The sequence below is a fragment of the Anser brachyrhynchus genome (assembly GCF_964034855.1).
Source record: "Anser brachyrhynchus genome assembly, chromosome: 1".
NCBI classification, from domain to species: domain Eukaryota; kingdom Metazoa; phylum Chordata; class Aves; order Anseriformes; family Anatidae; genus Anser; species Anser brachyrhynchus.
In genome coordinates this window covers 155,095,494-155,118,408 of record NC_137694.1, presented here as the reverse complement: position 1 = coordinate 155,118,408, position 22,915 = coordinate 155,095,494, and the positions used below count along the sequence as shown (strand labels likewise).

Below are 22,915 nucleotides of genomic sequence, written 5' to 3'. Positions count from 1 at the left end.
GTTCATAGCTCTGTCACAGAGAGCAGGTAGGCATTGTGCTCACTTTAGATATTTTATTTTAGTGACGGGTAGGATGGATTACTTTTAGGAAACTGACACAGAGCTTCCATGGCAAGTGTCTTTCTGTTCCTGGGACACCAGAGTGAATGTTTCAAGTCCTGTTGTAACTCAGGCTGTCAGTGGCACCCAGGCTGTGCCACAAGCAAGGAGGAACAGGACCCACGGTACCCTTTTCCATCTTCTAGACATCTGTGCATAGGTGCAGTTTCACAATCTCCGTAAGTTAAACTTTTTCCAGTGTTGCAAGGAGCTGTTGGCTTTGGTCACTTGTTCCTTGTGTTGGGACTACTGTTTAGTCCTCTGGAGTGACTTCAAAAGTAATCCATGAAGACAAGTTATTGCTTGCACCAGAAAGATGCAGCGGACTGAGTATGAAAAATGAAGAGCCTAGAGGTCAGGATTCCACTTTTGTGGCACGATGTGCAGTAGTTTGATTCATGATGTCGTATATGGTGTACAGAAAAAGAAAAAAGCAGGATAAGAAACTTCTGGTGCATATAATGTTCCATATTAAGTTACAAACTTTTTCTTTAAATATAGCTTTTTGCCGCTTTTTCACTGCTATTCTCCAAGAGTATATTCTGCATTTACTTTTAAGGATTGTTCTGTATTTTCATGAGGAACATAATCTAGACACATACTTTTTTCAACATCCAATTCCTGATTAAAACCCCGGTTTTCTAAGAATTTCCAAGTAATTCTAGACCGGCGTATAAATTAGAGGTTGGACTTCAGGAATTTCTATTGCATTTCACCATTTTCATATGCTGTGTAAGCACTCCTGAGACATCAGTTTCAGCTGAAAAAAGATAAAATATAGTTGTGGATTTCTGATTGGTTTATGCTACCCCAGGTTTCTTCCCTACTCTGGGCTGTGCACTGCCCACCCCGCTCCCCATCATTTCTGTGGGAATCTTTGAAAAGGAAGAAATAGCAGCTTGTCAGTGATTGCCATAATTTAACAGGCTGTCTTCCTTTTACAGGCTAAAATTTGGAAATTTAGGCCCTCATCCTGCAACTGTTTAAGCATGCTTAATTTCAAGCACATGCTTATTTACAGGATCCAGATTTGTTTGTCTAATTACTTTATAGCATGAGTGAAGCCAGACTGTTCAACTCTCGGGACCATCTGTTGGGAGAGAGAAGGAAGAACTTGACTGTGTGTTTTCCAAAGAGCTGTTCCACCCTTAGCTACCAGACCAAATTTATCTTTCAGATAAATTGTCAGAAGCTGTCTTACTCCAGTATATGTTGTAGGTATTTCTGTTGTGATGTGTTATCCTGAGTTCCAAAGGGCTGTGGTTCACAGGGAGCAGGGCCACAAGGGGATCTCATGGATTGGTTCATTATAAGTGTCTATAAATTCTCTAGTAATACATATCGATGCGTATTATTGACTTGTTTTATTTATGACACTGAGGTAGCGAGAGGTTGTTATCCCAAAGCTATAGTGTTATGACTGTTGTAATACTGCTGTTTCATTTTGTTTCATAGATTAAAACATGCACAATTCCACTGTTATTTGCTCAGGCTAGTCAATAAATAAGAGTATACATGTAATTTTAAAATAAACTTTCATAATACTTAGTGATGTTTATGATCATATGCGGTTCTTTTTTTTAAACTGAAAGCAAATGGCCAAATCTGCTTGTTTGATTCATCCAAGAGTATGTGAGTATAAGAACAGGGTTTGATGGAAAAAACACTTATATACAAGTTTCATTACTTAAAGATGGTAAAATTACAAGTAATATTTTTCTGTTAAGTTTGGCTAAAAGTATCTGATCTTTTTTCTGAATTTTGTTTGAACATCCACATTTAAGAGGACATCGCAATTGTACTCATCTCTGTCCATAATATCTACCATAAACTACTTCATGCAAGTTGAGCATAAATAGAAATCAGAGGGAGAGCTCTGTAAGTACTGAAAAACTAAATTGACTGTTAGAACACACAGAAAACCCTCAAACTTCTTAAAATACTTTCCACTCTAAAGGGAAGAAAAATATCAATTTTTTCATTTACTTAAATGCAGCGAATTGGACTTCTCTCAGGGGGCAGCTGTAAGAGCTATTTATCTGTCATTACAGGGTAATTAGTTGACAGTTTTCTCCAAGGATCTGCGTGTAAGATTTAAATAAGAGCATCTTCTCTTAGTAATACTGGCACATACATCCTTTTACAAATAACTAGTGAAGGAGGTAGGGTAGTAGCAGAATTATGGGGTAGTATCTTTTTAGTACGGCTGTATTGTCCAACATTGTTACCCTATGCCTATACAAGTGTTTGCTCAAATGATGAGCAAACCACTTTGGAATACCACTTTAACATCCTTCCTCCCTTAGACTGCAGCTTCTTCTCCCAAGTGCTTCCACAGCAGTGGTGTGGCGTAGGGAATTCCCTCTGTTCCCTTCTTGCCCCCAGCTGTGTCTTCCCAGCCCTGCGTTGCATCCCGTGGTGACCTCCTAATATAATGGGATGAGCTCATCTGTCAGTGATGGGAACATTTGGATGTTGTTTTTGTTTCAAATGCTGATTATTTCATTGACCTAATGGGAATCACTTTTGCCTGCAGAACTGAGGGAACATCATACTTTACTACAGAGGCAGAAATAAATGGCTAGGGACAGCACCACCACCACTTCTTGAAGAAAGATCAGTGTGATCAGGCCCTGTTTTTTCTTGGAGAAGTGGGTGCTGTGAGATTTGGAAGAAACATACATCTCCCTTTATCTTGGGCAATCTAAGAGGGGCTGTTTTTTAACAAACAACTAGGTTTGTGCAATGTTCTCTATATAGTTTGTTGCCATAACCCACCTCACCTGGCCAATGATGATAATCCTTGTGATACCCTACGCTTAGAGTAGATGAGGTCAGAAGGGATCTCTGGACATGTAGTCTGAGCCCCTTTCTCAAAGCAAGATCAATTGCAACAGGCTGCTTAGGGACAGGTCCACTTGGGTTTGGAATATCACCAAGGGTGGAGGCCAGGCCCTCGCTGCGCAGCTCATTCTGGTGTTGACTGCCTTCTTCCAGTGCCCTTGGCCATCACAAACTGCAGCTGGTGGCAGTGCAGCTGTGGTGTGAGAGCAGCCAGAAGATGGCTGGCTGGGTCACTGCTCTGTGGTGGTTTAATATGACCTGTCCTTGGGGTTTTATAATGGCTTTCATCACGAGCAACTGTTGTCCCAGCCCTACCCTTCCTTTGCTCGTGTGGTGTTGGTAACTGCAGGGTCAGTGCATGCTGGTTTTGGTAGCAGACAGTATGTTGGCTCAGTGAACTAAACCTGGTCTGGGGGTGGGATCTAACCCAGAAACCAGCCCCAAAATATATGACTGCGTATGCCCATGCTAGTTGTTTATGTTTGATTTTACAGCTTGTTTTAGCTCTTTTAACTAATGTTTATTAATGTGATTGACAGGTTGATACTGATTTTTGAATAAATGTCTGTTTACCATATGATGTTTTTTTGAATGTCATAAATGACATCTTGTGCTCTTTAATGGCTCTCTTCTGTGTGTGTGTGTGTGTGAATAACACCAGTTTACTAAACTGATGTTTCTCATTTCCTGAAGTGAAGCTCAGTGGTCAGCTATGCATTGGTGTAGCTCCTGACATCTTTATTAACTCTTTCTGAAAGTGTTCAAAATAGTCTTTAGCAAATACATTTTCAGGCGGCTACATTTACTGATGAGAAATGGGACCTTGTCTTACATCAGAGCAGACAGCTATTTGTCAGGATGGAACTTAGTATCCTTGAAGTGAGGAGAGGGGATGCTAAACTATGCTAGCCAGCTGAGAAAAGGGAGCTTTAGGTAGGTAGAACAGAGTTATCCATGCTAAAATTTGATCAGGGCAGTGGGCTAACGCTCCCCTGCCCCTGCTTTTTTTACGATGTCATTCATTCGGTATCTTTCTCTTCTACAATATTTGAGAAATGGCAATGTTCAGTGTAGCTTGTGTGGTTTGCTCAACTCGGTTTTTCAACAGATATATTAGGAAGATTACTCTAGGATCACTTATTTTCCTGACTATCAATATCAGGGTTCCAGATGTTTAACTAATCAATACATTCATGGTGTGAGCTTTGACGGTCATAAGTCTTAATTTAGTTTCTGAATATGCAATATAAATGTTTGCCTAACTTTTAAAACATTGTAGCATGTCTGCACAAATACTGGCTAATTTCTTCTAACATGATTTTTTCCCTCCATGTTATGATTTAATACAGGATTTCTTGCAGCCATAAAATTAATGTCACTTGCGTATAAGCTCAGTGTAATATCTCAGTGTTGCTATTTTTTTATTTCTTGACCTCTCAATGTATTGTCTCCTAAAAAAGCCCAAGCTAAGGTATTGCAAAATGCGCTTGCTAATCAGGCTATAGACTTGCATTCCATATTCATTTGCAAAGCTTCATGTATGTGCTGTAGAACAGGAGAGATAATATGGCTGCATGAAGAATAGGTGTCTTGTGCCCATATATTTTCTTAATCTGCTCGAACATTGTTTTTTGAACTGTTTGGGCTCTACCTTTTGTGTTCTATACTGAACTTTCAAATTGATGCAGAAAATTTTGTTTATGTAGTAAGCTTGGGTCATTGATAATGTGAAGTATGGGTTTGGCTAGAAGAATGCTCCTCTGTTTCTCCCTCATCGTTCTATCCTGCGTTTTTCTCCATGAGTGCCTGTTTTTCATTTAGAGTAATGTATATTTTGTGTTAAACATCTCATTGAGCATTGCCTGCCAAGCTGAAGTTTTTTCTTCCAGGCTGAAAGCCAAGCGGCCTAGAAAATAAAGTGCTGCTAACTTTCTCTGCTGAATTTAGTCCAGTAATTCCAAGTGCTTTTTTTCACTCTAAAGGAATTAAAATTACCATGTAGGTTGAATCTGATTTACAATAAAAAAAAAAAGTAATTTAAGAGATAGTAGTCTTGAAGAATAAGTTACACTTGAGCTACTTTATTTCAAAATAAAATTAATGGTGTTATTGGGGTATTTGGCTATGGTTCAAATGTATTCTTTAATTGATAAAATGGAGTACCACGTAGCACATCAAGCAGGGAATGTTTCCTACCTTACTAACGCGTTCAGGGTAGCTTCGTGCAACACTGGCACATTACATTTAAAGCGAAGAGTTTGCACTAAGCAAAATGCTGCTTGTACGTGGGGCAAAATCTTGTGTGGCCATGCGATGAAGGCAGCTGGCAGAACTTTTTTTGTTGTTGCATGAAAAATGAAATGGTCTTCATGAGGCCAGATGATTGCAGAGACTAAGATTACACTTGTTAGTGTTTGCCACTTCCTTTGTGCATACCTGATTTCTTCTCTTTATCTTCGTGTAATCAGCAGCTATATCCATTTCCAGGATCTAATTGAACGTAATGAAGAAAGAGGTTGGGCTGTTAAGCTTCCACATTCTCTGCTCTTTGTGCTGGTCATGGTGCTAAAAAGAGATGAGTTAACATAAACCTGAGTAGGCTGTTTAACCTTCTTTCTCTTCTGGAAATGTAGATGCAATAACATTTGCAGCTGAAAAGGCTCATTCGCAGTTTCTAATGCTTACGGATGCAAATGAAGCATTTTGTCTCTTCTGTCGCCTGGAGGTGTTAAGCAAGGAAACAGAAAGAGGTTTCTAGGATTAGTTCCACAGATTTCTTTTATCATGTTAAAACCAAGACTGGTTTCAATGCCATGAAGTGAAGAAAAGCAATATGGAAACTATCCAGGGAAAATTCTTACGTTTCATTTGTTTCTCCCTAAATTTTTTGGGTATTCATTACTCCTGATGAAGTTGAATACTCAAACTTTTAGCAACACAGCAGAATAAGTTCCTGTGCTTGCATATCGAGTGTGTGTGTGTGTGTGTAACGTTTTGTAGGTGGCAGAGCAATTCATCATTGACAGTGATAGGCCATATAAACTATGTTAAAGTTTTTATTACAATAGTTTTTCTTTGAGAAGTGCTTCAAAAAACTTGGATAATTTAGTATTGCATTTGGGTTCTGAGCTAAGGCGTAAAATATGTAGACCATCTAAAGCTCTAAACTGTTTTTAAGTGAAATTATCAAGTAAGGCTTTAGCTTGATGATCAGATCCAAAGAGAAAACTTAAAAGAATAGAGCCCCAGAGGTATTTTTTGTTCTTCTCACCAAATCTTTTAGCTCCGAGTCCTTGGAAGAAGCTTCTGTGTGGCTTTTCACTTGTGAAGATATGGCCTGGAAATTGAATAGCATTACTTTCCACTCTACAGATATAATATACGCTATGAAATGTTTGGTTTATGAGACACTTTTGATTTTCAAATGCAATATTGAATCGGAGCAAGCACATTTACCCTTTGTACGTCTGCTCTGTGATAGCATGGCTTCACAGCTTGTGTCTTGTTAGGGAAATATATATACAGATTAGGTTGATTCTTAGTTTTGACTCTGGAAATGTACCACTTCAAAAAGGAAATGGCTTTTAAATTTTATATAAAAGCTATTTTCTTCGCAGCATTTGTGCGCGAGCTGATGTTGACCATCTAGATATACCCTGGCTGCTCTCTTGTTCTTGTGCAGGTCACATACCTTTCCTCAGAGATGCTTACTCCTTTGGGACAGTGGAGTTTGGTGGCCTTAGGCTGCATTTATACTGATTCAGCAACAGTGCCTTTATTCTCTTTAAGCTGATCATTAGAGTAATATAAGAGAATGATATCTTTCATCCCACCCTGCAAATATGTGAATATATGGATACAATATTAGCAAACATACAGGTATACTTACTTTTCTATGTATCATGCACACAGATGCTGTTTCCACATTCTTTGGGCATATTTCTAGCAAATTCAGCTGGATCTAAGTGCTGCTTTTGGTTGGTCCTCTAGAAATTTGCCATGTCATACTAGCGGAACTTAAACGTAATAGAGGGTTTTCTGGTAACTGAATAATGTGTTTTCATGGCTCTGCACAGCTTAAACTATACTTTGGAGACCAGTGTGAGCAGGTTCTCACTAGGATTAAATAAATCAGATACATTTCTTATAATGGCTTAAAAGGAGTTTGACCTTTTGTTGTATTAAACAACAAAATTAACATCTGTGTTGGTTTATTTCCAAGTAAATTAGTGAACTCTAGGTTTTCTTTTTTTTTTAAGAATGGCTGCCCAACATTCATCTCTTTCTTACTGAAGGTAGTGGCTGTGAAAATGCTTTAGTGTTCTGTAATTTTAGTTATAAGAACTGAGACAAACTTCTCAAATGCAGCTGCATTCAATTTCAGGTGAGGCTTTTTCATTCTGTTAGCTTTTCCATTTTTCAGAGAAACTTTTATTGTATCACTTTCTCTTACCGTACGTACACCTATTTAAGGCAGTGAGTACAGGGATTTAAAATTGAATAGTTCGGTGTCACGGGTGGTGACATAGCCTGTATGGTGGGTCTGGCTTCTAAACTGCAATGTGTTTCTGAGCCAAGTAACAGCAAGTTTTATTTCAAAGTAGAACTCAGAACAAGCCGTGAGGTCTGGCAGGCTGGGCAACACACGTCCTCGCTGCTGCCTTCTTCCCTTCCAAGTTTCTTGGGGCTCTGACACCTTCCCAGTCAGCAATACAGGACCAATTAACCTTTTCCTTCCTAGGCTGGTTGCTGTGACAGGCTACCTTCCTGCTGCTAATGCAACCGTAGGTGATTGTAATACTCCTTCTCCCTCCCAAGCCCTCAAACAAAACAAAAGCCAGGCCTCCAGGAAGAAATACAGTAGCCAAAGGCAGATGTAGTCAGAAAGAAGCAGGATGCTACAGTCTTCCAACTCTATAATGGCTATCCATCTGCTTATATTGCATACTATGTTCACTTAACAGACACTGCTGCTGTTTTGTGAGCCTATGCAGAAAGGCCTTTTCTTCATCATGCTCCCCTCCCCCCTTTAAAATACTTGTTTTAATAAAGGATGCTTTTGTTCTCATTCATATTCCTAAGACCTTTTGTCTTCAAAGGTCCTTCTTATTCCATTCTAATAAAGACTGGAGAAACTCATGTTTGAAAAGCTGAAGAGTTACTGTTTTGGTGATATATGATAATACCATGTTGCTGTTTTAAGTCTTTTCCAGCTTAAAGTCTGCATAAAATGAAATATTCCGTTTGTCAATGTTAAATTTTCAGGCTGATGCCTGATCCTTGACCATTCCTGCATATGGTCTTTATTGTGAGCTTTAAGGATAGTAGCAGTAACTACAGCGACAGGATCCAGTTGTTGGAGCTGGGAGATGGTTTCTGTGCAGCTTGCAGAAAGCTTCAGTGCTTTTTCTTCCATCTCCGCATTTGGCTGGAGAGCATTTTGTCAGTTGAGCATTTCCTAGCTTATTGAGTAAGTGTTTCTTACACAGTATTTCCTAGAGGGGTTCCTTCCCAGTGAACAGTTCCTGTATTGTGAGGTGATCTGTTGATGTCCTCACCTTTTCTAACGGCTGTCACTTTTTTTTTCCTTCTTCTGATAGGACTCCTGAATCTTGTCTGTCTTTGGATATTTTATCTGGCCTTTCTGCTTGGTTATTTTCTGGGTTGGTTAAACGTCTGTTGGACCTTGTTTTTGCTGCCAGCCCTGCTTCTCAACCTCATGTTTCACCTATGAGTTTTGAGCTCAGCTAGCTAGTGTACTTATCCTTGAGCTAGTTGTCCTTGTGCTGAGCTGTTCATCTGCTCTGCTTCACATATGGCTGCAAGCAGCTCTGTATACAGGTCTGTTCTGTTCTGGTGAGCTGCAAGTTCCTGCTCTAGATGGAAGAAGGCCTTATCTGTGGCAGATGCCAATTTTTCTGGAACTTTGATACTTTGAGATGCTTACCAAACTTCTGCCGCTTCCCTTCCCCACTGGATCTGCCTCGAGTAGCTGTGTGTCAAGAGGGCAGAAAAGCTAAGGTAATCTTTCCCCAGTGCAAGAGTGAAAGAATTCATCAAACACATTTTGTGGAACCCTTTTCCAGAATTTCATGTGAAGAAAACTTGAGGGTTGGAACAAAATTTCTTTGAAAACTAGACCTTTGATACCAGTTTCTACTGAAGTTCTTATCTGTGGACCTTCCTTAATAATCTCATTCACCAGTACATTCTTGAGTAAATATGGTGAGTTGTTACCCACACCTGCTCGCCTTGTTGTTAGCTCGCCACAACAGAATGGAGCTTCCAATTCTCTCTGTTCCTAAGTTGTTCCACTGCACATGCCAAAGAGTTGGTTCAAGTACTGGGTTTGCTTCAAACTTCAACCATTCTGTGATTCAGACAGCGTTCCTCAGAGAAGCAAATACATGTCTTAAAGTTGGTTTTAAAATAAAACAAATGCAGACTGAAGCACAAGAACAGACTGATGTGGCAGCACTGTTTCTCCCCTCCCCTGCACACTTGAGAGTTTGAGGATGTGCCTGGGGGAACGAAGCTTCTTCCCAGCTGTGTGCTCCAGCTGATTCTTCCAATGCCCATTAAGCCTCTCTGTGAGCTTATTTTAACCCACAAAAGCAATGAAAAGGACTCATCACCAAACAACAACCATAAACATAAAAGCAACCCCAAAACCTGTGCCATCTTCAGCCATGTCAGTCAGCTACATCAACTGAGGAGTACCAGAACATGCCCTAGAGAAAGGGGAGATAGGACTGTGGGAAGGGACATGGAGGAGAAAAGGGAGAGAACATGGGGGAGAAGCAGCTAGGTTGATTCGGTTCCTTTCTCAGGCATTCCTGACACTTTCAGGCCCTGTGCCTACCCAGCTAGAGGCACTGGGGTTAAGCCTTTTTCTCCTGAGTGAATTACTGTTGCTGTCTGTCTTCCAGTGAGAAGCACCCTGAGTTTGTGTTGTCTTGAAAACATGTACATGTGAATTTGAGAACATAAGGTCCAGTGGTTATACGCAACAGATCATTTGGGTTCTCCTATGAGCTTCGTGAGCGTATTTAAAACCAGCTCTGTGTTTACATGAGAGTTTATTTTCAGTAAGGTAGAGCAGCTGTAATTGCTCCTGAGATCCCCTCCATCCGTTTCTTCCTCAGAAATGGGAAATGCTTTCCTACAACTAACTGCTTCAGGCACCAGGGAATGAACAAGCACAAAACCTGCGTTAATGCCATTGCTTCTGTGTGGTGAGATAATTACAGGGGCGCTTGCGACTGGAAGCAGCTGGGCAGTTGGGAGTGTGCTTTGCCACACCATTGTGGCTTGGGTGGAAGGATCCCCTTGCCAAATGATCCTGAAAGAAAACACTAAATTCTTGATACCTATGTTTTTCTTTCCTGCAGTACACGGGATACCTCCTCCTCGGTTGGAGCTGCTCAGGCTGGTGTTACGTGCAGATTCAATTACCTTGGCTTGAATGAGGACACCTAGAAGTGTGTTTAATTGTCCATAACTAATGTGGTAAAAGAGAAAAAAGTCTAAGTATCACTTGTTTTGTCTAAGGCAGGGTTGGAACCGTTCCGTCACTTCCTGCAGTGCTGAGAGGCCTAGCAGCGATTTGGCTGTTTTGCCACGTATTCATAAACCCGCAGAAGGCTGTCGTGTTGCTAAGGGAGCTAGAGATTATTGTATTAAATTGTGTTTATATATTTAATTGTTTTCACGTGTATAAAAGTTTATTATGCTCTTTTTCCCTCCTTCATGCTTTCTGTCTCTGGTTATGCTTGTGCTGTCATTAAGGCTAAATCTAACACTTACTGTATAAAATATTAATTGTAAATCCTTGCATTAGTAAATTGCTAGGAGAAGTTGTAAAGGAATCTCCTCTTTCAGGATCAGTCTTGTCAATTACCTCAGGACCACAAGAGTTTGTCAGAGGGACGGTTTCCTTCCAAATGTCGGGAGGATGGTGACTTAAACACGTGTAGGTCCATTTGGTCCACTTCAGACAGACTTTGGTGACAGACTGGAGGAGGTAATACACAGTTCAACCCCAGACTCCCCAGATGGATTCTCCAAATCTCAGATTTGCTTTATCTATCTTGATATTGCTTAGTTTTTGCTATATTTAGTATCCGGCATCTACATGAGGGTCGAATAAAGCTTTTGTCTGGCTGTTTAAAAAAAATAAAAAGCCAGACTTAATTGTAGTGCCATAAAAAATCAACCAGTTAAACTATTGCTGCTCTCAAAAACAGAGAAGGTTGATGGGTAAGACTTTTCAATATCTACTTTTTAGTCAAAGAAAGAACTTGCTAGGCATGGGATATTTTCTGAAAATGTTCTCTTAAAAATATGCCTTATTGTTAGTATGTATCTTTGACTATGCAAAGTAGAGAGCAGCGATACAGGTATGTTTCTGAAGAAAATATGGGTATGGGTTTATGGTGCAAACCTGACATGCTCCCCTGCAACCAATAAGTTAGATGTCAAGGTTGGAGTCTGCTGTTGAGCATGTGGAGGAGTACCAGAACTTTTTGAAGAACTTGATGTGTACTATGTAAGCTTTCATGTATGTGGAGGAGCATCTTGTGCTGGTTGTTACTACGTTAGCAATGTTCTGCATGTGGAAGGACTGTCAGTAGGCACTGGAATTTTTTTTGCAGAGTTTCGCCACTTTTATGCGCCTCATAAACAGAGGATGTGAATAGATGGGTGCTGATAAATCTTTGTGGGAGGTGACAATGTTATTGCTATGTTTTTATGTTCAATTTTTGGCATTTTCAGTGTTGGACACTAGGTCATTTAGTACATTACCTATCACTGTTGGCAAGGAAGAAGTCGAGGCATTTTTCTGGACACCAGCTGACTAGCTTTGGCAGAGGGCTCACACAAGGGTCTTTGGTGTATCATGGGTTACTGTAGCAAAACTTGTAGGAGTTTGTCCAGTAGTGCCTTCTGCTGACAAAATGTTTTTTGTGAGCCTAGCTAAAGTTAGTTGCAAGTAGCATGGAAGAAGATGCGCCTTTTCTATGCAGGGGATGAGTTGAAATATCCACTGGAAACTAGTGGATCCTCCCTTAGTTTGTTCTGGTTTACTTTTGACTTGCAGATGTTGCAGCATGCAGTTGGGTGGTTTCAGATACCTTGTGATATTATGTTGAGTTAAGCATCTCTGTTTGAGTTTTTGTTGCTGGGGTGAAAGTAGGTGCCCTGAGTACCTGAAATGACTAACCGAAGAGGAGAACAGGAGGAGAACAGCTGGTGTTACTATGCTGCTTCTTGTCCACAATTAAAGAGCAATTCTGCAAAAGATTCAGAGCAGTTGAAGCTAAGAGGTGCATATGTAGACAAGTGCAGTTTGTAAATTGTGGGCGATAAAAACATACATTTAAAAAGAAAGATATAGCTTGTAACAGGTGAGACTTGCGTTAGAGTAATGTCAGTCTGCTGCCTGTCTTCTGACTCTTCATTTTTAATAAGAAATATTGCCTCTATCCATGTGGGATATTACAGGTCTACAGCGTTTTCCCAACAAATACATTGGATGCGGCAGATTCATTTCTTGAAATGGCCTGCCATGTTCCTTCTCAGGTGGTTCATAAATCTCTCCTGAACAGACCTGTCCCCCTATCCAACTACTTTCATGGATGGGAGCAGGGAATGAACACTTTAAAAGTCCAGGTAATAAGGCAATGAAAAGACAGGTTAAGTGGAGCAAGACGTCCCTTACATGCTTTTCCCTGGAAAGGTGCATGCTTGCTAGTGTCATGAATGTAATTCTTATCCTCTCTTGTGACCTCTACTTCGTCTTCCAGACAAAGGTCAGAGGAAGAAAAAGAGTGTAAGAGACTGTATTACATTGGAAATAGACTGTAGGCTGGAAGTCTTGGATGATCTGTAAGGGTAGCAAAAGTTTTGGATCTACTATCTTGATGACCTCTGTAGATACCGTTTTTTTTTAATGGTAGACTTTGAGAGGAGAATGGGGAGATGAAGCAATCTGTGGTAAAGTTTAAGGTGGTGGGTGCCAGGCTGCAAATGCCAATATTATGGCAGAAACTGTAGAAACAAGGCTTTTCTAGTTCGAGTGATATGGGAGAAATCTCTAGCTGCCAAGTGTGTTAGCAAACCTCTTCCACAAACTTTGAGGTTGGATTACAGTCTAATGAGAGAACCCTGCCCTACCTCCAAATGTATGCAGGCACCCTATTGAAAACACTGTTGTTGAGAGGGAGTGAGTTGTCAGTTTTCAGATTGCAATCCGCTGCTATTTCTGAAATGGTTTGTTCTAGACTTTGTGTCACTGTGCTTTCAAATACCAACTCCTTCTTGTTTCTCTTCTTTAAAAAGTTAATTTATTTACACTCAGATCCTTTGGCACTGAGATCTGTACCCTCGTGTCTGTCCTTCTATTCCTACTGCAGCGTTCCCAACTTTGTAAGACTGCTTGCTATTCACCAAATAACTATAGCTGAGTTGCTGAGCTAATAAGCCTACTGTAGTAAAAAGGTGGGCTGAGATCAGAAGAAAACCTCCTTTCCCCCCTCCCCCAAACAGCAAAACCCCAACCCAAATATTTCAGTGTGAATTCAAGCTAATGAACCTTTGCTGTGTAGCTGCATTGATGCATTTGGTTTGGGTGTCTTTTCATGGAGCTTTCTAGTGTTTCTGTAATACTTATTTTGTCTTTTCTATTTTCCATTATCTGTGGCACCTTCTTACCTGAAGGATAGGAAGTTGTCTATGCAGAGCTTCTGCTATTATGTTATTCCTGCTGTGAAGCTGCTGACAGTGGACACAGCAACTCCCAAGCATATTGGGTGCTTTCTGCTCATACCAGATCGTGAATAGGAGGACATTGTTCCACACCTTGAAGAGCAGTGTATTTTTTCCACGTGTTTGTTCTGTGGTCATGTATTACCACTGCATAAATACAGAAGCTTTCAGCAAATCATTTTTTGTTAGTAACTATAACTACATGACAATGCTAATATACGCAGCACGAGCATACATTGGAAGTGAAGCACTAAGACACAAGTTCTGATATCAGGAATTGAATGTTTGTCATTTTATTAGTGCTGCTATTAAGTAAACTGCTCATCAGTTGGAAACAATTTTTAAAGCATTTTATAGGTGTCTTACAATTGGGTGATAATCAACAAAATACCTGGTAAAAATTTGCAAGGCGACTATGCTTATTCTTTTGATGGTTTAATTATAGCACTTTTCTGGCTTTTTTTTTTCCTATAGTACAAAAGACTTAAGTTACCTAAAACATGCATAGACTCACTGCATCAATATTTGTCACTGAAGCAGATCTGGTGGAATAGTCTTTAGCTCTGTGTAGTACCGAGGCTTGAAATGTTTAAAAAAAAGTCTATGTACTTCATCACTGAAGTCTACTGCTGGCATAGAGAAAAAGGAGGGGGGGGGGAAGCAATTTGGTATTCTACCTACATGTTATTTTGTGTTGACCTTTTTCCTGAGAGTTGTTGAAAAGAACTGGGCAAACAGTATTTAATTTATTACCTTATTGACCAGGTATTTAAATCTGTTTTATAAGAGCACGTTCTTGCATTTTGAAGTTTCATCAAGGTTTGGGTTTAAAGAATGCATAATAAAATTTACAACTATATTACAGTTTAGCAAGCGTATCTTTGTAAATTACTTGGAGTTACTCAATGGTGAGTTAACTAGCCTCTGCTTTCTCAAGGGATATTTCTAACTTTGAAGTTGTAGTACTTCCACTTTCAGCTATTTCTCTTTGGCTTGGCTTTGATTCATACAAATGCTAATCATAGGGGCTTTGAATCTGTGTATACGTAGCTTCACAAGGTCATATACATCTTTGAATGGATTGGCTGAAATGCTGCTTGTATATTATTAGAGTGTTGCATAAACAGATTATTCGATCTTCTAAATATTGCTTCAATAATAATATTTTTACTCTGTATTAAACTTGAAGGTAACGACTGCAGAAGGCTGTTGATTTTTAAGTTTAGTCTTCTAAAGATGTATCTTCTTTGTCTTTGCAGGCAGCAGAAGGTGTTACCTTCATCGGACCTGACACACATGCTATTCAGGCTATGGGAGACAAGATTGAAAGCAAATTGTTAGCCAAGAATGCAAAGGTCAACACAATCCCTGGCTTTGATGGAGTAGTCAAGGTGAGAAACCATTTAACTACTGTCTGCCCACTGTAGAATCAGTGCCTAAATCGAAGTACACTTATTGAAGGTCTGATACAGAATGTAATTATAAATCCAAATTCATTATCAATAAGAGGCATAATTAAAATAGGGGTACGGATTTTTGGAGGAGGAAAGATGAAGGAATGCTTCATGGTATATTCAGGACTGCTTGCATGAAGTCTCTAAAAATATTTTGATTTAAATTTAACATGAAGGCAGGTAAATGTGTTTATTGTGAGGTGTGCCTTTGTGTCGGTCTGAAAAATGTAAAAGACATACAGACATTTACTTCTTGCTGGCCAAGATCTTGGCATAAAATATTGCTAAAGTTAACGTAAGTATGCATAGCAAGTAAAATTTCTCAGTAGCAGTAAAGATCGTTACACTGTACGAATCTTCCATCTTATGGTCAGTGCTGATGGTAGAAAAGCTTTTCATGTGTACAAAAACTCACTTGGGGGAAAAAAAGAGTTGTTTCTCTGTCCAAATCTACAGGTAGTCTTCTTCCTGGGGTTTTAGAAGGAATGATTTCCAACATCTTTCTAACATATCTTGGTTGTTGCTTTATTTTGTATGGTGGAATAAAATATGTCTTGGTTTTGGTTTATTTTGTGTTGTAGTGATTATGTATGGGGCTCTTTTAATCTTCCCTGTGTGTCTTTATATACCATATATATTTTGTGTTGATATAGGAAGAATAAGCTTTTTGCCTTTATGCCTTTGTTGTGTGTGTCTAGATAATCTAAAACTTTGTTCTCCTGGGTTGGAAATTCTTATGCTGGTCACTTCAGGTGATTTTTATTAATTTTTATTTTTTCAGATAAAATTTGAGTAAAACTTGGAACGTGAAAAGCTTGTTTAAACAACATTTTAATGTAGTTGAAGGAAGTTTTTCAGGTTTTATTTATGACTATGTTGACCTCTGATCGTCATAAATCTTACTTACATGATGAAATGGGAAATTTCAAGATAATTGGGAACAACTGAATATATTGTTGGAATGCAGACTGTACTTCAAGGAGCAACATATACCAGGATAGTGTTCAGTATTGTGTCAGTTAAGCTGGATTTAAAATTTTTAGAGTAAAAAAAGACCAACTAAAGGGGAAATTAAAAAGAATACAGAGGGGCTAACTCTCCACAAAATGATCTGTTCTGATGAACTGCCTTGGAGAGTTTGGCTAGCAAGAGAGAATGATAAAGTTTTGAAAAGTCTGGAAAGATCAAAATGCACAAGAGAATTCTTCGGTACTTGTGGTGGAAATGCCTGGTGTGTGTGTGTGTGTAATGTCTACCAGTGGGGTATTCTGCAATGGGTACAAGTACAAAGAATATTCTCTGTTCTGGAGGGCTCCATATGAGTGTTAGGCTAGCATTTGTGGCAATGTTAAGTTGAACACAGCATTCCTTCTGGTTTTTGTTGCGTGTTTTACCAGTCCTTCTGTCTGTAGTCCTTTAGCATTCGTGAGATTTTAGGAGTAGCCAAGCTCTTGTGCGTAAGATCCTCTGTTCTTTCTGATATCCTACCTATTCTAGAAGTCCTGAAATTATGATCTAGAAAAATATCTAGTTAGAACATGACTTTGAATTAATGATCTGAACCCCACAAAACTTTATCTAACACAGAATCACCAAATACTTTCGGAACACTTGTTTATCACTGCATCAAGTTAAAATTACATCAGGGCCTGTTACTCTGACAATGTTAAAGAAACAAACCTGGCAAAGTAGGATAGTAGTGGTTAATGAACAGATAGTAACATAATCAATGAAACTGCAGTATTGAAATGTTTGCCTTTTTTTTTTTTCTGAGGCCTTTAATTTTTATTGTTTTTTGACAATTATCTGAAGTTCCAGGTACTCAGAATGAAGGAATGTAAGTGATCTGGTTGGCAATTAGCTGTAGGCAATGATAGTCTTAACACCAAAAGAACTGGAATGTAGGATTGAATTTGACAAATCCAATCCCAGCTGTTGAAAGGAGCTATGTGGTGGTTGCTTAATCCTGAAGTCCATATCACATCGGTTTCACATACATAGCTTGCAGTACTTTTGATTATCTGAAGAGCGTAGATGAAAAAGAATGCGAGATTAAAAAGCTTCAGTATGCCCAGCGCATCAGAAAAAGGAGAATACACAGGCCTTGCCAGTGTTGTAGTCCCCATCAGAAGGGGGAGATCTAGACGAAAATTTGACTAGTGCTCTGGTTACCAGTTCTAGGAAATAAAACTTCTGGTAACTGAAACTTTCATCCTTGCTTTGCGTCTAATTATGTGCCTGCGTTTGTCTTCTGATCTCCCTTCTGTGATATCATGACTTTTGCTGGGATGAATACCTGAGTAATTAGGTTGTACAGGATGCCTGATGCTTGATTAGAGCTTGATATAATATTTTGCCAATTCAGACCAGGAGATGAAGGGCTAAGCAGTGTGACACTAAATATAATCAGAAGAACAGCACACAAGGAATTGGAGACTGTGTCATATTTCTGCCATTCTCTGGGAGTCTTGTTTTGGTTATGCAACTTTGAAAATCTTTGAGGGCTCTTGTTTTTGAGAAGTGGACATTTTAAAGGTCTTGGGAAGGAGTTAAGTGTCTGCTTGATACTTGAGTTGATTAGAGGTGGTTTCATCTTTGTAGTGGAGTCTAAAGCTGGAAGGAAACTGCATTCATGCTTCTGACAATGCCAGAAGTTAAGAAAGATCAGTTGCACGTGTTCTTTGTGGATGAATAGTTAAAGCAAACATGGAGTAACAACTTCTTGTGCTTCTTTTATTCATCTCAGGACTGCACTGGAAATCTTTGTTACTTGAAGAGTTGTCTTTATTCAGCTCTTGTTAACTAGTGCTGCAGATGCACAGGTCCTTCGTGAATAAAGGGTGAAGCTTCCCCCCTGATTTCTGTTGCTTAGTATTTAGACTTGGTAGACTGTGAGTTGTTTAGCTCCTGTAATCACACCTTGGAGAAACTGTGTAAAGAAAATTTCCCAACAAGTAGAAATCAACATTTTAAGAGAAGGAAGTTGTTCAGTAGTGTGCTCTAAGAAGGGAAGGGACCTGGAAGGGTTGAAGAGAAGAATGCTTGGCACAGCAGACACAACCAAGTGTTCTCATATAGGTAATCACTGTAGTAAGTTTGAAGCTGAGATTGGAAACACAGAGTGAGAGTAGAGAGGGCAATTTGACAAAGTATTTTTTTTTTCTTGTCCTTTAGTCATTTCCTTGGTTTGGCTGAGGAAAGGGTTGTCAGAGTGCACATGTAAGAAAACTGAGTATTGTGCTATCAGCTAGAGAGTCAACAGATACACTGAAAAGTAGTTTTCAGTTCAAAATCTGTAACTTCAATTAGTTTCCTAAAACTTGACTGGGAGAGGTAATGGCCAAGAGTCTTGATCAAAAGAATTGGTGTTAATCTACATGACCAATGGCTATACTGAAGTTCGAGCTGAGATGTATTGTCTGTAAATAAGCGTAAAGGAATACATGGCAAGAAGAAAGACTGAGTGTGTGGAGATGTCATGGTGAAAAACTGACAAAGGAATAGAAAGGGAAGAAAGGTTTTATATATACGCAGCCAGTTTGGTTTTATGGCTGGTAGAACATAGCTGGATGTAAACCCAGAAGATTAAAGTCTCCAGGTGTCAACTTGGTTTCACTGATGTCAGTGTTGAATGTTGAAGGTTTTCATCAAGGTTATAAATTTACTGTATTTAAGTTTCAGGTACCTGGTTTGGTTGTATTCTTGCATTGGGTTATTGACATTGGTATTCAATACCCACTGTATTGCTGAAGAGGTTGTTGGAGACTAGTCATGTCTTGCAGATTCTCCAGGCCCAACACCCTCAGCCATGACAAATATCACGTAGCCATTCATAACTAAAACAATGTTTTACAGCTCAAGTAGTTTCTTAAACAGCTTCATCCTGGCATTCCTCTATGTCAAATAGTTTTGCTTTTTTGTCTCCACCTGCTGGTACATGGCAGGGAGGCACGTACTTGAAGAGGTTAGAAATTCTTAGCCTAAGTGAGTAAAACTGAGTGTTTTATGTCTGTAACTAAAATAATGAAATCAGCCATTTGTAAATACCACTATGACGTCTTTTTTATAACTCTTGATTTTTATAAACTTGTAGCATTACTTGAACATTTTTATTTGTACAATAAAAGATTGTGCCAAAATTATGTATTTCTTTACAATCTCCAGGTTGTTTTGGGAAAACGGTAGTGGACCTACTGTGTTTTTTTTGAGGAAATGGTAATAAATCAGTGAGGACTTATGTTGTTAAAAAAAAAGTTCAAAATGGTCTTAGTACCGCTGTTTTTTGTGTATTTTGCATATATGGTCTTGAGTGTTGTCATGGCATTCATTTTTTTTCCAACGGCAAATGTTGTGTATCAATCATAAGTTTTTTGCACCCAAAATCTAAAACAACTGTTGTAACTTTATTGCTACTCAAAATGCTGCTGTATTTATGCAATCTGCAAGTGAAATGCATGACACTAAATTTTACTTTCTTAGGGAAAAAGATCAAAAGATCGTTACCAGAGATTTCATTGTGTCAGTTGTTTATGATTTTTTCGAACTGTTTTTCCTCTTTAAAGTGCAGCATATTTTTTGTTTTCTGTTTCAGAAACACTCTTTGAAGGCTAAAGAATTTGAATATGCATTTTTTTTGTATTTTAGAGCTTGAGTTCTAATACATCAAAACTAAAAAGAAACAGATGTTTGAATAGTGTAAATTAATAACTGCGCTGGGCAGAGATGTCTTCTGTCTGTTCAGACTAGAACTGAGACAGTGCTTCTCATATGATGCTGCTTTTTTCTTCAAGTTGTTGTATGTATACATGTGTTTCAATACATTTATGAATACAGTGGCTGTGAAAAACTCCCCTGTAATGATTTGCAGCTTGTCTTCCTGTGGACTGCAGTGTATCAGTTAGCCACTTGTTTGCAGGTAACTAAGTGGGGGGAAAAAAAACACAACACAAAACCAACCCTGTTTGCTTCCCCCCTCCTCATTCTATTTTGCAAATATATGACTGAATTTGCAAGAGAAAAGAAATGTAAAAGTTTCCTTCTCGACTATAATCGTGGCTCTTCCATCAGTCATCACTCTTCCTGCATTTTGTTCGAGAGGCTCTAATTGTCTGCATTTGGCAGGTTTAACACTTCCTGACAGAGAGGCTATTAAGGGGAAGTATTCTCGCATAACTGTCACAGGCAGGAACAAAGAACCTTCAAACTCAATGTGTGGAAACCACTAACATTCTTAAATGACCCTTTTCATGCATTTTATCCCTTTAAGCTAAAATTTGGAGGGTGCAGGGTCATGGAAAGCAGCAAGGTGTAATAAAACAGTTAACCCTGATTTTTTTTTCTTGGGGAGGGGGAAGGTTTTTTTTGCTAGATTTATCTCTTGACTTAAAAACAATTGTTATTTGGAAAAATCTCATTAACAGATGTGACTGGAGTAAAAAGACTTAAAACTGATGTTGTTTTCAGGACTGCTTTGAACTTAACAAGCACCGATTTGTGGAGCAGACTAGCTAATGAAAGGAAATTAAATTTTCTGACAACTTCCCCTGCCAGCCCCCTTATTCTTCATGGGGCTGTTACTAGGTACTGAAGACTTTTAAAGAGGATTTTGTTTTATTATCGGACATAAATGAACCAGGTATGAACATTGCTTATGTATTTTTTTTTTTAAAGTTCTGACCTGGGTGCTTTTAAAATGGATTGCCTTGAAAGCTTTAAAAATATCAGGTTTCATTTTAATGTTCATAAGTCAGCCCCCATAGTTTCAGACGCACTTAGCAGCTGGTGGTTTCCAGACGTTACTGCCTTCCATACTAATTTTTTAATGTATGTCACAGAATAGTATAAATACTAGCAAATTTGGATGGAGTTTTCGAACTTAACCCATGCCACTGTAATTTAACCCTTTTTCTTTTCTAGTGTTGTATCACGGAAATGTTTTGTTACTGGTAGGAGAATTAACAGAATTAACTACCGCAAGAGAAGAGATTTGGTTATTTAAAAAGTGAGAAGTTCAAGTACTCTGTTTTTGTTCTCTGGGTTTTCTAATACATTTTTCTGTATCATATTTTCTGTACCAGGTATAGTGGTATGAGTCAGCTGAAGCCATAGGTGGAATCAACAAGAGTTGTTCTAGTTGTCATACACAAGTGTTTTGAATGGAAACTGAAATGTGAATGGGTTTATTCTCCTTATATTCTCCTTAGAATGGAGGGGAAAAAAAAAAAACCAAAAGTGAAGTGCTTGTGTTTTTTTTCAGTAGACAAATTTTCAACTTTGAAGAAGTTCTGCAAGATTTTCTCTGAACCTGAATCACACCCAAACAATAGAGAATCAACTCCCCCTACTGACAACAGCCAGGAAAACATGACAAATACCTGAGAGGACAGAAACAAGCTGGCAGTGGACAAACTTTAACGATCTGATTTATGGTCCATTATTGATTGTAAACTTCTAAATTCTAGCATTAAATTCCTACAACTGCAGAAAATCATTTTGCAATCCCGGCTGTGTTTCCTGTCAGCTGATTCCTCATTGCTTTGAGTTTCTCAGTATACTAATGATGAGGTAGAATTTACATTCCACTTATGGTATTAATTTTACATTCCTCTGGCTGAAAAGGGTCAGAAGGTTGTAAAATCAAACATTAAATGAATCAGAGGAGACAGTAGTGCAATATATGACTGCCCTCAGGACACAGTGCAATGGCTGATGGGATTAACGTTGGGTCTCATTTCCTGCTTTTACAGGATGCAGATGAAGCTGTCAGAATTGCAAGGGAAATTGGTAAGTTCTTAAATTAGCTATGGTGGGATTTGTGTGCCTCTCAGCAGACATGGTTGACTAAATTGAATGTGTAATAAGTAATCCCTATAGAACAAATAATGTTTTAATAGTTTTTAAGTTCCCTCTTGCCTATAGGGCTGGAAGAATCTAGGCATTAACGCCCTGTCTCTTTAATCATCACGTTTTAGCTTAACCAACTGGACTTTACAGAACAAGTGCAGCCATGATTTGTGGAATGCATGTAATATGCAGCAGTCAGCTTGCTGAAGGAGTTATTTCAAAGTGTATCTGCAGTCGGACCTGGTGTTCTTTTTACAGAAGTTAAGCATGGTACATTTCTCCTGATGTGCAGGCTGACACCAGTGATGTTATGATCTTCATTCTTCACTGTGTGCACAGCAATTAGCCTGAATATCATCCAGACCACCAGCCTTTCTTCCGTGCTTTCCAGAAGAGATTCACTGTTCAGCTTCTGAATATTTTACAGAATGGTGAAAAGAACAACCAGCAAACTGTCTGAGACTTGTCCTGATGAAGGTTAAGTGTAATGTGTTTAATGAGTTTTGGCTTTTATTAAATGAAGTTTAATATTAGGGAAAATGTGTAACCATATGCTTGAAATTACACATTCTTAAATGCTTTCTAGAAGGAGAAAGTAGTGCAGGAAGAGATTTTTCTTTTTTTTAAATTCATTTTTAAGATACAGTAACCTTGAGAAGCTATTTAAGCTCATCAGTAGTATAATTCCAAGAACCCATTTCACATACATCTCACCTGTGCCAAAACCTATGGGTGTGCCTTAATGCCAAATAGAAACTGGGACTTGCCTCGCTGCAGATGATTCATCACTGTAAGGCTTTTCCAGTTTAAGTGTAAGCTGACGTTCCTACCCTGCACTGGTTAACTACCCTGAAACCCCTCAGTGTAGGCCTGACTGAATGTTAGGCCGATGTGATTGAAGTCAGCAT

The 22,915-nt window shown here is 38.9% G+C and overlaps 1 protein-coding gene across 4 annotated transcripts in view; it reads left to right on the top strand.

Annotated features, from left to right (window-relative positions):
- PCCA (propionyl-CoA carboxylase subunit alpha) overlaps positions 1 to 22,915 on the top strand; it is a 285,019-nt gene that overhangs the window by 64,691 nt on the left and 197,413 nt on the right. For all 4 annotated transcript variants that reach the window (XM_080575923.1, XM_080575924.1, XM_080575925.1 and 1 more), the window contains exons 7-8: positions 14,970 to 15,101; positions 21,911 to 21,947. In XM_080575923.1, coding sequence (XP_080432049.1) covers positions 14,970 to 15,101; positions 21,911 to 21,947 — 169 coding nt within the window. The remainder of the gene's footprint in view (positions 1 to 14,969; positions 15,102 to 21,910; positions 21,948 to 22,915) is intronic.